This window comes from Pteropus medius, unplaced genomic scaffold (genome assembly GCF_902729225.1).
Source record: "Pteropus medius unplaced genomic scaffold, Ma_sr-lr_union100, whole genome shotgun sequence".
NCBI classification, from domain to species: Eukaryota; Metazoa; Chordata; class Mammalia; order Chiroptera; family Pteropodidae; genus Pteropus; species Pteropus medius.
This window is the reverse complement of record NW_024351731.1, coordinates 1,839,286-1,851,748: the sequence shown is the minus strand read 5'-3', so window position 1 is coordinate 1,851,748 and position 12,463 is coordinate 1,839,286. Positions and strand designations below refer to the sequence as shown.

Sequence of the window (12,463 nt, the reverse complement as noted above, 5' to 3'; positions counted from 1 at the left end):
TCAGAGGTGGTAATAACATGGCTGAATTTGCAAACCAGGAGCTTGGCCCAGACTACTCCTCCAATTCCCGCTTCTCCACAGCTGCCTCTTTCTCTTCATGACTCAACTTCAGACTCATAAATCGGTTCTCTTTAGGGACATCTACATCACAGGCAGAAGTTTCCAAAGACATGTGAAATGCTCCAGCATCTGTTGAGGTTACGAGCTTGTGGGCTGGTGAGTAATCATCTTTTGTACCGCTAACTTCAAAGGCACTCCTACAGAAGTTTTTATGTTATAAAAAGCCATACACGTGGAAACAGACTTGGAGCTATATGTCCTCATGATAAATTACTAAGTCCATCACAAGCAAAATTCCTAGTGGAAATTCAAAGGCTCAGACTAAATTGAGTTTCTCCCTAAGAAGACCTATATCAAGTAGATTCCCACTCAAACTTCCCCCACATACAAAGGCTCCCTGGGAGACGATTTAATTGGGTTTCCTAAGAGCATTTGAGCTTCTTTTTCTTGAGGTCCTTGCATGTAATCCTGGGTAGTTGAGTAAAGCTGCAGAAATCCAGAAGTACAAATGCATATGTGGAACCAACATGAGCTGAGCCAAATAATCCCCGTCATGCGGAGGCCTCCCTCGGAACGTGGAACAAAGGCAGCGGACAGAGGCCATGCTGATCTCTCAGTGGGCTGCAGGGAACTTGCCCAAGGTCACACAGCTGGTTGAACTCAGGCAGGCAGATGCCCCAGACAGCAGTCCTATACCTGCCTCGGTAGCCACTGTGGTCTTAGAAGCAGCTGCTACTGTCACCACTTGTCATTTACTTACTATATGTGTTCGGTGATGTGCTAAGCACTTTCCCTACCTGACTTCATCCAAATCTCACATCAACTTGAGGCTATAGGTGATATTATAAAATCCATCTTAATTAAGGACACTCAGGCTCAGAGGAGTGAGGGTCAAGTTCTTGGCCTAGAACTAGAACTGGAATCGAAACCCAGATTTGCCCAGTGCCGAGTCTCTCTGCTTCGCTGCTTTTGCTTCTGCAAACACCTGCTAAGCGCCTTCTGCTTGCCTGTAAGTAAGTTATCGCACGCACACAAAATACCTTCAAGCATAACTGAGCTAATCATTAGAATTACGAAAATAGAGAACTTAAAGAGAAACGTAGAGGCCATTTAAGCTACGCCCTCAAAAAGCGAGGGAAGCTCCACCCTGCCTGAATCCTCCCGTGGCAGGGAGCTCATCTCCTTGACGCCATCACGGCAGAAACCCAGCGTCTTCTCCTTCCATCACGTGACCCTACCCCCTCTCACCTCATCCCTCACCTTCCATGATGCCAGACTCTCCGTCCACACTGAGGCTGTTCCTCAGTCTCTTCTTGATTGGCCCCTCTCATCTCCTGGACTTTGCACACGGGGGAGGGAAGGTGGCTACATCCTCGATAAATCCCTTAGAACTGGCTGAACTTGATGTAACCCAGCTGCTCCCCCGCTGCCAACCTTCCCCAGACATTGGGTGTCGCAGTTTTACATACAGCATCTTTTCAAGTATAATAACAGCCTTTTTGAAATAGACGTCATCATCTCTACTTCACAGGCAAGGCAACTGAGGCTCAGAAAGATCCTTTAAATTGATCAAGGTCATGTACCTCAAGAGTAGCAAAGGAAGGATTCCCATAGCCCGTGTGGTTTCCAATACTCCACTACTACTGCTCATTCACTTATTTGTTCCTTTATTGATTTATTCTTTCAACAAACATTAACTGAATCACTATTAGCTTTAAATATTAACCTAGAGTTAAGCGCATATATATATGTGTGTGTATTTTTAAAAAGTTATAAATATAATATTGAGCATCTACCGTATACCAGACACTTTGCTAAGTGTCTGGTATATGAATTACAAGACACCATGAATTACAAGACACCTGCCCTTAGGAACATCAGATGCAACAGGCAGGCGAACAAGAGAGATGCATTCGTTCAATCAGAAAGTATTTCCTGAGTACCGACTAGGTACCAGTCAGTACCCAGGTACTAAATATAGCAGCAAATAAGACAAAGTCCCTGCCCTATGCAGCTTCCCTTTTAGAGGCAAGGCACACAGACACGGGAGAAGTAATCAAGCGAGAAGATTTCACAGCAGTGAGCTGTCTGAAGACCATAAATTGGGTGAAGAAGTAGAGTGCCGAAGCGGGGTGCTTCGATGGGGTGGTCGAAGGTCTGTCTCAGGAGGGGACCTAAGCTCAGGGCAGAGGAGCGAGCCCCGGAGAGAAGTACTAGGATGCAGTTCCACGGGGCTGGGCTTTCTGCAGGCTCTGTTCGCCGCCGCAGCCCCGGCTCACACTGCCTGGCACAGAGTAAGCGCTCGCTGGACACGTGGTGAATGAATGCGCGGATGAATGAGGGAATGACAGCCGAGGAGGAAGAAGCCATCATTGTAAGCCAAATCCAGCACCTCCCCAGCTGGCGGGAGGCTCCCGCTTGTATCTGTGGAGAGAGTGAAGCCTTCAAAGCTGGGGGCCAGTTTCCTCCCGTTTCCAATTTCCCTTCGATCTGCCACATGTGAAGCTGATCCCAGAGAACACTCAGCCCCCTCAATTCCAGCCGCCCAGGCAGCGTGGCAGATGTGCATCCTGGCTACACTCGCGACTTTGGGAGTGGAATTGACCAAACGCTGAGCCTGCAGTCACGACACAGGCCATTCGCTCAGCGCTGTCGAGCGATGGGAGGAAACTGTGCCAGCCTTGCCTCGCCTCGCCGGCCCCGGAATACGGGCCCCAGCCCCACACGGCAAGTCTCGTGAAGCAGCAGCAGCGTGTACCCGGCGATGCCCGCGATGCTCTCGAGAGCTATGCACGTATTTGAAAAGGAGATTAAAGTTTTACACAAACACTAAACGATTTGGGGTCAGTGCCTGCTCACCTGGATCTTTCGGCTTGAGAACCTCAAGGATTAAGGATTAGCCTTCCGTGGGTTCATGCGCCACCAGTCCAGTGGCTGCAGTCGGGTGGGGGGTGACAGCGCACCGTTTTGGGGCAGGACAGCCTGCCCGGTTTTTCTAGCACCCATTTCATGCTCAAAGCTGCCCCAAATGAAATTATGAAACAAAACGTCCCTGTGATGCATACTGCAGTGTCTCTTTAGACCCCCTTAAACTACGAACAGCACTAGCGCAGTGATTGACCTGGTCACTCAATACAGAGGAGTTTTAAAACATGTAATTGTAAAGCTCTGCCACTAACTGGCTATGACTTAGAAGAGGCGCTTTCTCTGGAAATACTTGAGTTTGGACTTGGGAATCATGGCTGATGTTTCTTAAACGCTCGCTCGTTATCGGGTTCTGTGCTGAGCGTTGTGCTTTATTCTGTAACACAAGCCTCCTGTGGTTTTTCTCATTTTTCACCATCATCCTCATTTCGCAGAGGCGAACGAAGGCAGGGAGCGGCTGAGGGACCTGGCCAGAGAACGCAGGGGCTGAGTGAGGGAACAGGATCGGCCGCTGGGCAGAGGGACTTCAAAGCTTACGGCCGCACCAGGATGCCCCCCGCTTTCCTCAGTTAGATGGCCTGTGAGCTCCCGGCAGTGCTGACATTTTAGGGGATCACAGGACTCCGTCTCCTGCTTAATGGGAAACACTCGCAGGGAAGATCAACCGAAGTCCAGGAACCCAGAGGCGCAGTCGAAAGTAGAGCACGAAGGCAAAGCAGGCAGAGTGGACTGACCATCGTCGCGACACGAAAGACTGTGCAGCCGCTTCCCTTTCCACCCATCCCAAATTCAGGCTTCGTCGCTGTCACTGAGCTGGAGGATGAGGTTGGGGTGGCGCTGGAAAGCTGAGCAGGGCTACCTGTAACAAGGCCTCTTTCTGAATACCACCTCCACCCTCTCGGCTGCAGGTAGCAACCTGTGCTGTACCGGCTGCTCCAAAGTGGCTCAAGGTCAAGGGCTGCAGCATGTCCTAAAGGGCATTTTGAAATTTCTCAGGTGACATTTAACTTAAAATATAGATACAAATTTCTAAAGACTCCTATTCTGTGTTTTCCTCTGGTTTGCCATCTAAATGCTCGGTTTGTTCCAATGGCCCCTCTGGGCAACGTGCTTCTGAAATAGAAAGCAAAAAGCAAAACGTGAATTGTCCCGGGACTAAGCCCTTAGAAGATCCCACACTTGGGCGTGAGGTCGAGGAGGAGAGAGCACTCGTCCCAGAGGCTCCGACGCCTGAGAAGACAACTCACACCAACCCCGGGCACCCTCTCTGGACCGGTTACTGTGGGTCATTTAAAAAGCAATGGACATTCTTCTCTTAAGAAGAAATGACATCTTTACTGTTCTCTTTTTTTTCTTTAAGTACAATTTTCCCCCTGAAAAGAGTAAATGATACTCTATGGTGACACAATTGTCCTTATTTTCTCAAAATACTGCTTGTCCATCCACCAATGCATCCCCCTCACGGCCCGAAGGAAGAGTTTTAGAAGAGTTTTAAGGCTCATCGTGCAACTGTGAAAGACCTTTGAGGATGTGTGGTACCCAAGGTGCTCTATCGTCTGGCCTGCATCCTCCATCCTGGCTCCCTCTTGCCCGCTGCTGGTCCTGCCATCCTGAGCTCCTTGTATTCCTCTGCGGGTGCCCTGCACTGCAAGCCCCTGAGCTTCCGTTCTCACATCGCCCTCTCCCCTCTTGGCCACCCAACATATATATGCTCCTCCCGGATGTCACCACATGGCCAGGAAGCGCCGGTGGTGTTCTCTCGGCTGGTCTGCCTTTGAGTTTGGGGAACCTGCCCCATGCTCCTGCTGCAGCCTGGAAGTGACTTCACTGCGGTGTAAGTGGCTCGTCTCAAATTCTGTCTTTCCGTGCCTGTCTCCTGACTAGAATGCGGGCTCCTGTCTTTGTAATCGGGACTTCCACCCCCCAGCATAGCACCTGTTTTTGGAATGTAAGTGAAAATTCAGAAGCCGTTATCCAAAAGTGGCTGGCATATACGTATTCACTGACCTGAACTCAACTGAAGTGACAGACGATCTGTTCTGCCTTAACAGGCTTCTCCGCACTTGCCTCCCTGGAGCTCGCTGTCACTCTCCTGCCGAGCTCCAAACCCGGTACGAGGCTCTGGTACCGGCCTCGCACTCGGGCTCCAGCATTTTCTGCTGCTCGTCTTCCGCCTCATCCCATTGATGGCCTGCGTCTGCCGTGCCAAACTCTCCGATCTCCGATTTCATGCCCCTGGGCCTTTGCACAGACAAACCACTGTCTCTGGAAAGACTTTCTGAAACTTGCCCGTTTGACAAACTCATGCCGTCTTTAAACTAGCTAAGGCGTTAGAAGCATTCTCTGAGGCTACATAAATGAAGGGTTTAGAGAGGTTTCTAGCACAGAATGTGTGCCCAAGACAGATTTCAGAAGTCACCTTCTTCTTCGCACCGTTGCCACTGACCAATCAGAGTGTTGCAAGCCCCTTCCATAGTAGACTTTGAATGGGACGCTTATACACACACTCCCACAGCAAGGCCAAGAGGTCAGGTCTCCAGACAAAGCAAAGACCCAAATATCCACCTCCGTCACCCTTTCTAGAAGCTCAGACCAAATACAGTAGCTCCCCCGACTCACTGTTTTACTTCCCTGGACACACTAAACTGTGTCCAGAAAACGTTAATTCCAAAATAAACAATTCACGAGTTTTAAATTGCACGCTGTTCTGAGTAGCATGCTGAAATCTTAAGCTATCCTGCTCTGTCGTGCCCGCGATGTGAAACATCCCTTTGTCCAGCATCTCTACTCTGTACACGTGCTCCCCGACTGTTAGTCACGTAATGGCCTTCTTGTTTATCAGATCACCCATCACAGTGTCATAGTACTTGTGTTCATGTCACCCTTATTTTACTTAATAATAGCTCCAAAGCCATTCACATAACTTTTATGACAGCATGTTGTTATAACCGTTCTGTTTTATTAATAGTTATTGTTGTTCATCTCTTCCTGTGACTAATTTATAAATCAAACTTTATCATAGGTATGTCTATATAAGGAAAGACATAGCATAAATAGGGCTAGTACTATCTGCAGTTTCAGGCATCCACTGGGGGGTTTTGGAATGTAATCCCTGTGGATAAGGGGGCTACCGAATTCTTATCAAATTCTGAAGCATTAGTTACATGTCAGTTCAAATCTCAGCTTGGTCATTTAACCTATCAGAGCTTCAGTTTCCTTATTTGAAAAATAGACACGGCTACCATCAAACTTTCTTGCGAGGATTAAATGATTTATGAAATTATTCAGTATTTGGTAAATATCTCCTTTTCTCCCTGAATAGGAAATGCATAAAGATGAGCAATTTACATATGCGTGGTGTACACACACACAGACACGCATGCACGCACGTGCACACGCGCATGATTCATGTCAGAATCACCTTAACATGTCTGTATCCTGGAGGCAGAAGCGTATTCTCCCTCTGACTCACACCAAAGGCACAGGCTCAAACTCCTAATTCCAATTTGGGAACTCTAGGCACAGATGGAATGTCAGCTCCTACATCTCCCTTGCTTTCAAATCACACTTGTCAGAGGCACACTTAAAAATACTGTGACGCCTCGGTCTGCCTTGGAAACATGGGCCCAGATCCATAGAGTTTGTGTGTGTGTGAAGGGAGATGGGCCAGATGCCATCATTTTTTTTTTCTTCTGTTGGTAATTAATTCACGTCTCGGTAATACAAATGTTTAGCAAAAAAATAAAACGGGGGAGAGGCATGGCGAAATCACTCCAAGATATTTATGCTTTGATTCATTCATGTCAAACAGTATCTATTCGACACTGAGATATCAAAGGCTCTTTATCTATTCATTTAATAAATAATATTTTAAGCAATAGTACTTAAAGATTCCAAGTATATAAAGGAAAAAAAAAAACACTAAAACAACTGCTGGAAACTAATTTGGCCATATAAGTCTAAAATCCTAAAATATGAAGTTCTCAAACCCCAAAATTCCACTTTGGAGAATGTGCCCCCAGAAAATAATCTGGGTATTGGCACACGCTTTATGTACCGAGGTGTCCACTTGATGAAGGGTCATAAACAGTCAAATGTCCAAAAATAGAGGAATGAGTTGGTGAACTGCGGTGTGTCTACCTGTGACTCTGGCTTTTCTTTCTATAGGTCTGCATTGTTTCAGTTTTCTATAAGCAATAAATATCACATTAGACCTGTCTCTTGAGGTTTGTGTGAGGAGCAAATGTTCAGCATAGTGCTAACGACAAAATAAAGTTTTCATTAAATGTTGGAAAGTTTCAAAAAGTACTATTATTATTGCTTTTCATTAAACGTGGCATAATTCTCTTCTCCCCCTCCACAAACCCCTACAAAATGAAGTAAAGGAATGAAAAAGTCTAAACCCACAAGGATAACAAAAGAAAACAACAAAAAAGAGCAAACAGCAGATAAGAGATTTCAACAAACGTTTAGGTGAAGGAGAGGATGACTTGCTTACGGATACAGCAGCGCAGACCAACTGAGGCTCCGGGGCCCTGCAGAGGGGCTGCGAACATGAACTTGCCCCGCGGACCCCCGGAAAAGCCCGAGAAGCACAACTGCCCCTGGAAGGCAGGGGGAAACATGGGGCTGGAAGCAGGAGGACCAGCTGCGGGTCCCGCTCACGGTGGCTGGCAGTATCAGGGGATGCTATGACTCCTTCGGGCTCCCCAGTGAAGCCTGTTTACACGGCCATCACAATTCAATACTCTCATCTCAACCCCAGGTCTTGATATGACTAGGTTTTGAGGGTGAAGGAGGAAAATCGAAAAAGGGTGATAAAAGAGAGCCCTAAGTCCTCATCTATCAAGGCAGGAACTCAAAAAATACTTCCCAAACTGGTGACTCGAGCAACAGCAGGATTCGCGTGTTATTTAGAAACAGAGAGGCCAGAATGAGAAAAACAAAGGTGTCAACACAGATGAAGGCGGCAGCTCTGGGAGTGGGAAGGGCAGGCGTGGGGAGGTGAGGCAGGGAATGAGTTGGTGTTCGCAAACCACACATCTCGGGGACTATTTGATTATTGCAGTTGTTTGTACACGATCTTGATAAAAATCAAAATCTCTTTTGACCAAAGTCTGGCTCGGACGTGTATTCTTTGTTTGGCCTTGGGTGTATAAACCATCCATGATGTGGCAATAATCGTACTCACCTCATAGCATTTCAGGAACCTGGTACTGGATCATCCATGTAGGGAGCTTAGCTCTAAAGTCTTAAAGTGCTTAGACATAGGCATTCTGTGTAGAATGTGCACTATGTATATGTATGTGTGTGTGTGTGTGTGTATATATATATATATATATATATATACACACACATATATATATACCGTGTGTGCGTGTGTATATATATTCTCCAAAGTCAGCTATTTTTACTGAGAGAAGGAAACTGACAACATGGGTTGAGAGCATTTACACTTTTAGCCACAGCCTCGACTGTAATCGAATGCCTCCTACGGGGCTATATTCTGTCTCTTCAGCCAGGACTATAATGACAGATGTCTAGAGCCCCTCAGACATCATGTCACAGGAAGTAACGTCACTTGGGCTCTTGGAGACTCTCACTTCCTGACTAAGAGGAAGGCAGAACAGGGACATGCAGCGAGGCCCACGCTGACCTGCCCGCTCCCACCCCACCCACCCACCCAGAGTGCCCTGCACCCCCTTCCCATACTTCCTGCTGCCTCACAGCCAGGGCACGAGGTGGTGGGCTGGCCAGGATGTGCAGGAGGAGATGGCAGCCTCAGTCTGGGCCATGTTCCTGGGCTCAGGGACAGTGTCCTGCCTTAGATGTCACTGTGCCACTAAGTGTGCTGGTGGCCGTGACCCCAAACACTTCTGCACTAATAAATGGCTGAATTCTTTCACTTTGTGGACACAAATACCCCTTGCTGACATGGCTTTGGGTCTGTGCTAGTCTAGTCATTCCTCAATAGGGCAAAACAATCCTTGGAATGAATACTGGGATAACTGGGCTTCAGTCCCCCTCTGCTTCCCCTTGGCCGCTTTGTCTGACCAAGCCATTTAACGCTGTGAGTCAGTTTCCTCATCTGCGAAATGGGCGTAGTGCTGGCCTTTGCCCCCTCTACGCATGCGCTGGAGTTACAGGAGCTGGAGTTAAGGGGTGTGAGAGGGTCAGGTGAGCTGTAACCACCAGACAAAGGTAGGAAGAAAGAAGGGCGAGGGATGAGCAGGCACTCTCAGCAGACAGACCGACAAGACAGGGAACTCACCGTTCTCGGCGGGGGAAGGCGGAACCACCGGAGGGCAAAAACTGGGAGCATTGTTTTGAACTAGAAAGAAGAAAGAGGCAGCCCGTTAGCGCTTCGTTGTCCTCATATCATTGAGTTCTGACGGCATTAATTCGGGAACAACTTGGTGATCGCAAAACTGGGCTCGGAAGGCAGATGGGGCGCGTGTGACTGCCAGCGCCGCTCCTGCATTAGTCAAGATGGGCTTGGTTATGCCGCGGTGACAATCACAACATCTCAGGTGCTTGAAACAACAGAGGGTCGCCTCTTCCTCACACCACGTGTCCGTTGCAGGTGGGCTGGGGGCTTTGCTCTTTGTCATTTCCCTTCAAGGCCCAACGACGCTGTGGCAGGAAAGGGGATATGGCAAACTCCACCTTTGCCCTTATCGCTTCTGCCTACGAGGGACACCCATCACTTTGCACACATGTCACTGACCAAAGCCAGGGGTGAGGCCGGAGGTGAGGAAGTGCAGCCCCACCCTATTCCAGAGCCATCTGATAAACAACATAAATGCCTACAGCCACCACTTACTGACTCTGTGAACTTGGGCAAGTCACTTACCGTCTCTGGGCCTCAGTTTCCACATCTGTACAATGGGGATAATATGACCTCCCTTGAGAATCACTGTGAGGATTACAGGAGGTGACTTAGCGCCAGGAACAGAGAAAGATCTCAGTGAATGGCAGCTATTAATGGCAGGCGGTGTGGCAGAGTGGACAGAGCCTGGACTTTGAGTGAAGACAGATCTGGACTCAAATCTCCAAGTGCCACTGAGAAGCAGTGTGGAAGGACAAGCTATCTGACTTCTAGACCCAGGTGCAGCCCTGACAGAATGAGACCGTCATAAGAATCAACGAGAAGCCGCACACATCCAGCAGGTTGCCCGTAAGTGCTAATCGCCTTCCGCCCCTCTTGCCGAACACATCCAAGTCTTCGAAGCTTCAGCAATCTCTTCTCCAAGTGGCCCAAACACTGCACACAGTTCTCCTCCCTCACCGTGCTGCAGTGTAGCGTGGTCAGAGGTCAAAGGTGACGGATCTGGGGTCCGTGGCCCAGGACAAAATTGGCTAGGCTGCTTTCCTCTGTGAGACCTTGAGCAAGTTACTCGACCTCTCTGTCCTTGGCTTATTTGTCTGTAAAATCGGGGTAATGATGGTACCTATCTCAGGGTGGTGAGGTTTAGGTGAGTTGGAACATGTAAAGCTTTGGGCATACAGTAAGCACTCAATAAATGCTGGCCTTCATTCACTCTTAATATCACCCTTTTTCAGTGACAAACTGTTGCCATCGTCTCTGGTCCGTGTCGGCCACCATGACAGACCTCGGGCCAGAGTCACCCTGTTCTGGTTCCCTCATTTCCGCTTCCCCGCACCCCCGCCTTCTTCACCTTGGCCAGGTATGCCGTGACCCAGCCCCCGAGCTCTGGAACCTCCAGCTGTGTCTTGTTGCTTAGCTCCACTGGCCTGGGAACACCTACTCTACTAGTCATTCTTACAGCTCTGGTCCCCGCTCTGCGGCAGACATCAGAATCCCCTGGAGGGTTTGGTGACACACAGCACGCTGGGCCCCACCAGAGGATCTGAGTCGGCAGGGCAGGGCGGGGCCTGCGATGGGGCATTTCTAACAGATGCTCAGGACACGCTGACTGCCCGCTGGGCAGACACATTCTGAGGACCACTGACTAAAGCTCCTGTCACCAACATTCTGTGGGCTCTCAGATAATACTCAGAATTACAGCCTACCAGCCACGCTCCACCGAACCCAGCTGGCCAGCTTGGCACTCACACTCTGCTTGTTTGTTTAAATGTCTGTCTTTCCTGGAAGAGAGTGGCTCTTGGAGCAAAGATCCTCAGAGTCAATGAGGTCTTCAGAGGACAATTCGACCGTCTGTATCAAGGCCACTCAAGTGTTCATGCCTTGGATCTAGTAACTCTGCTTCTGAAAATTTATCTTGAAATTCAAAGCGAGCTTGGTTTGCAAAAGAACATTTATATGATACTAATGAAACCCTGAAATGGTAACTGTTTAATGCCATGAGAACGGTTGGGTGAGCTACACCAGGCATCCCCAAGCCCTGGCCACTGACCGGTCCGTGGCCTGTTAGGAACCAGGTCGCACAGCAGGAGGTGAGCGGTGGTCAGTGAGCAAGGCTTCATCTGTAATTGCAGACATTCCCAAGAGCTAGCATCACCGTCTCAGCTCCACCTCAGATCATCAGGCATTAGATTCTCATAGGAGCACCGGTTCCTGGTGCCACAAGGTTTGGGGACCGCTGCCCTACAGTACATCTGCGAGGAGACTTGCCATGCAACTCATCTCAGCAGGGGATCGAACGCACAGTGTGGCGACGGGCACTTACTCTCTCATCCACCATCAGTGGTCCATAACAGGGTGCTCTTAGCCCTTTGGGTGGGTCCTTCTTCCTTGTACAGGAGTGGCTGAGCATGAGGGTTCTCAGCTTCCCTGGGTGCCCATGACACTGAAACCCTCAATATCCTCAGTCCTTAGCAGAACCAATACTGCCCTGGGGACCCTCCTGCTGAGAATCTTACTGCGTAACCTTGAGCAAGTCGCTCACTTAATCCACATTTGTTAAACAAATAAATCCTAACCTTTCAGCTTCTTCTCAACTCTGCTTTCAGCAACATCAAGTTAGTAGCTTGAAGCCGGCGTCGTGGGAGTATTTACACCGTGGCAAGTGGTAACCGCTAGAAATCAAGGCTGCCTTCTGGTTGGAGCATACTCGTCAGCACAGCACTGAAGGGTAACAACAGGCCCTACTTCACGGGGTGGTCTGGGGACTAACTGAGCTGGTGCCTGCAAAACGCTAGCCTAGTGCCCGGAGCCAAACACTGTGCTCAGTTAACGGCACAGGCTGTTGGTAGGATGTGAACGATGGCGAAGACAGGCTTGAACAGTGAACGCTACGTACACGTGGAAGATTTCACAGTAGGGTGCAGATGGGCCTGATTAGAAGAGCTTGTCATTTCCTTTCTAGGTTACGTGCCCATGTCCAGAATGGCTACAAGGTCCAAGTGCATTTGCTTAACAGAAGAGAGAAACTGTTGAGGCTTTGATTGTTTTTTTTTTTAGAAGCCACATCTGACTTCGTAAACAAACCAAAGACCCTGCCCTACCTACAGGCCTCGCACAGCTGTGGGGAGGATGGCAGCCTTGGTTGCTTCA

The 12,463-nt window shown here is 48.9% G+C and overlaps 1 protein-coding gene across 1 annotated transcript in view; it reads right to left on the bottom strand.

The window, feature by feature from the left end:
* The window catches only part of TG (thyroglobulin), a 218,929-nt gene that overhangs the window by 121,061 nt on the left and 85,405 nt on the right, over positions 1 to 12,463 (bottom strand). Inside the window, 1 exon segment of the mRNA XM_039845893.1 lies at positions 9,257 to 9,316. Within this exon segment, the coding sequence (XP_039701827.1) occupies positions 9,257 to 9,316 (60 nt within the window).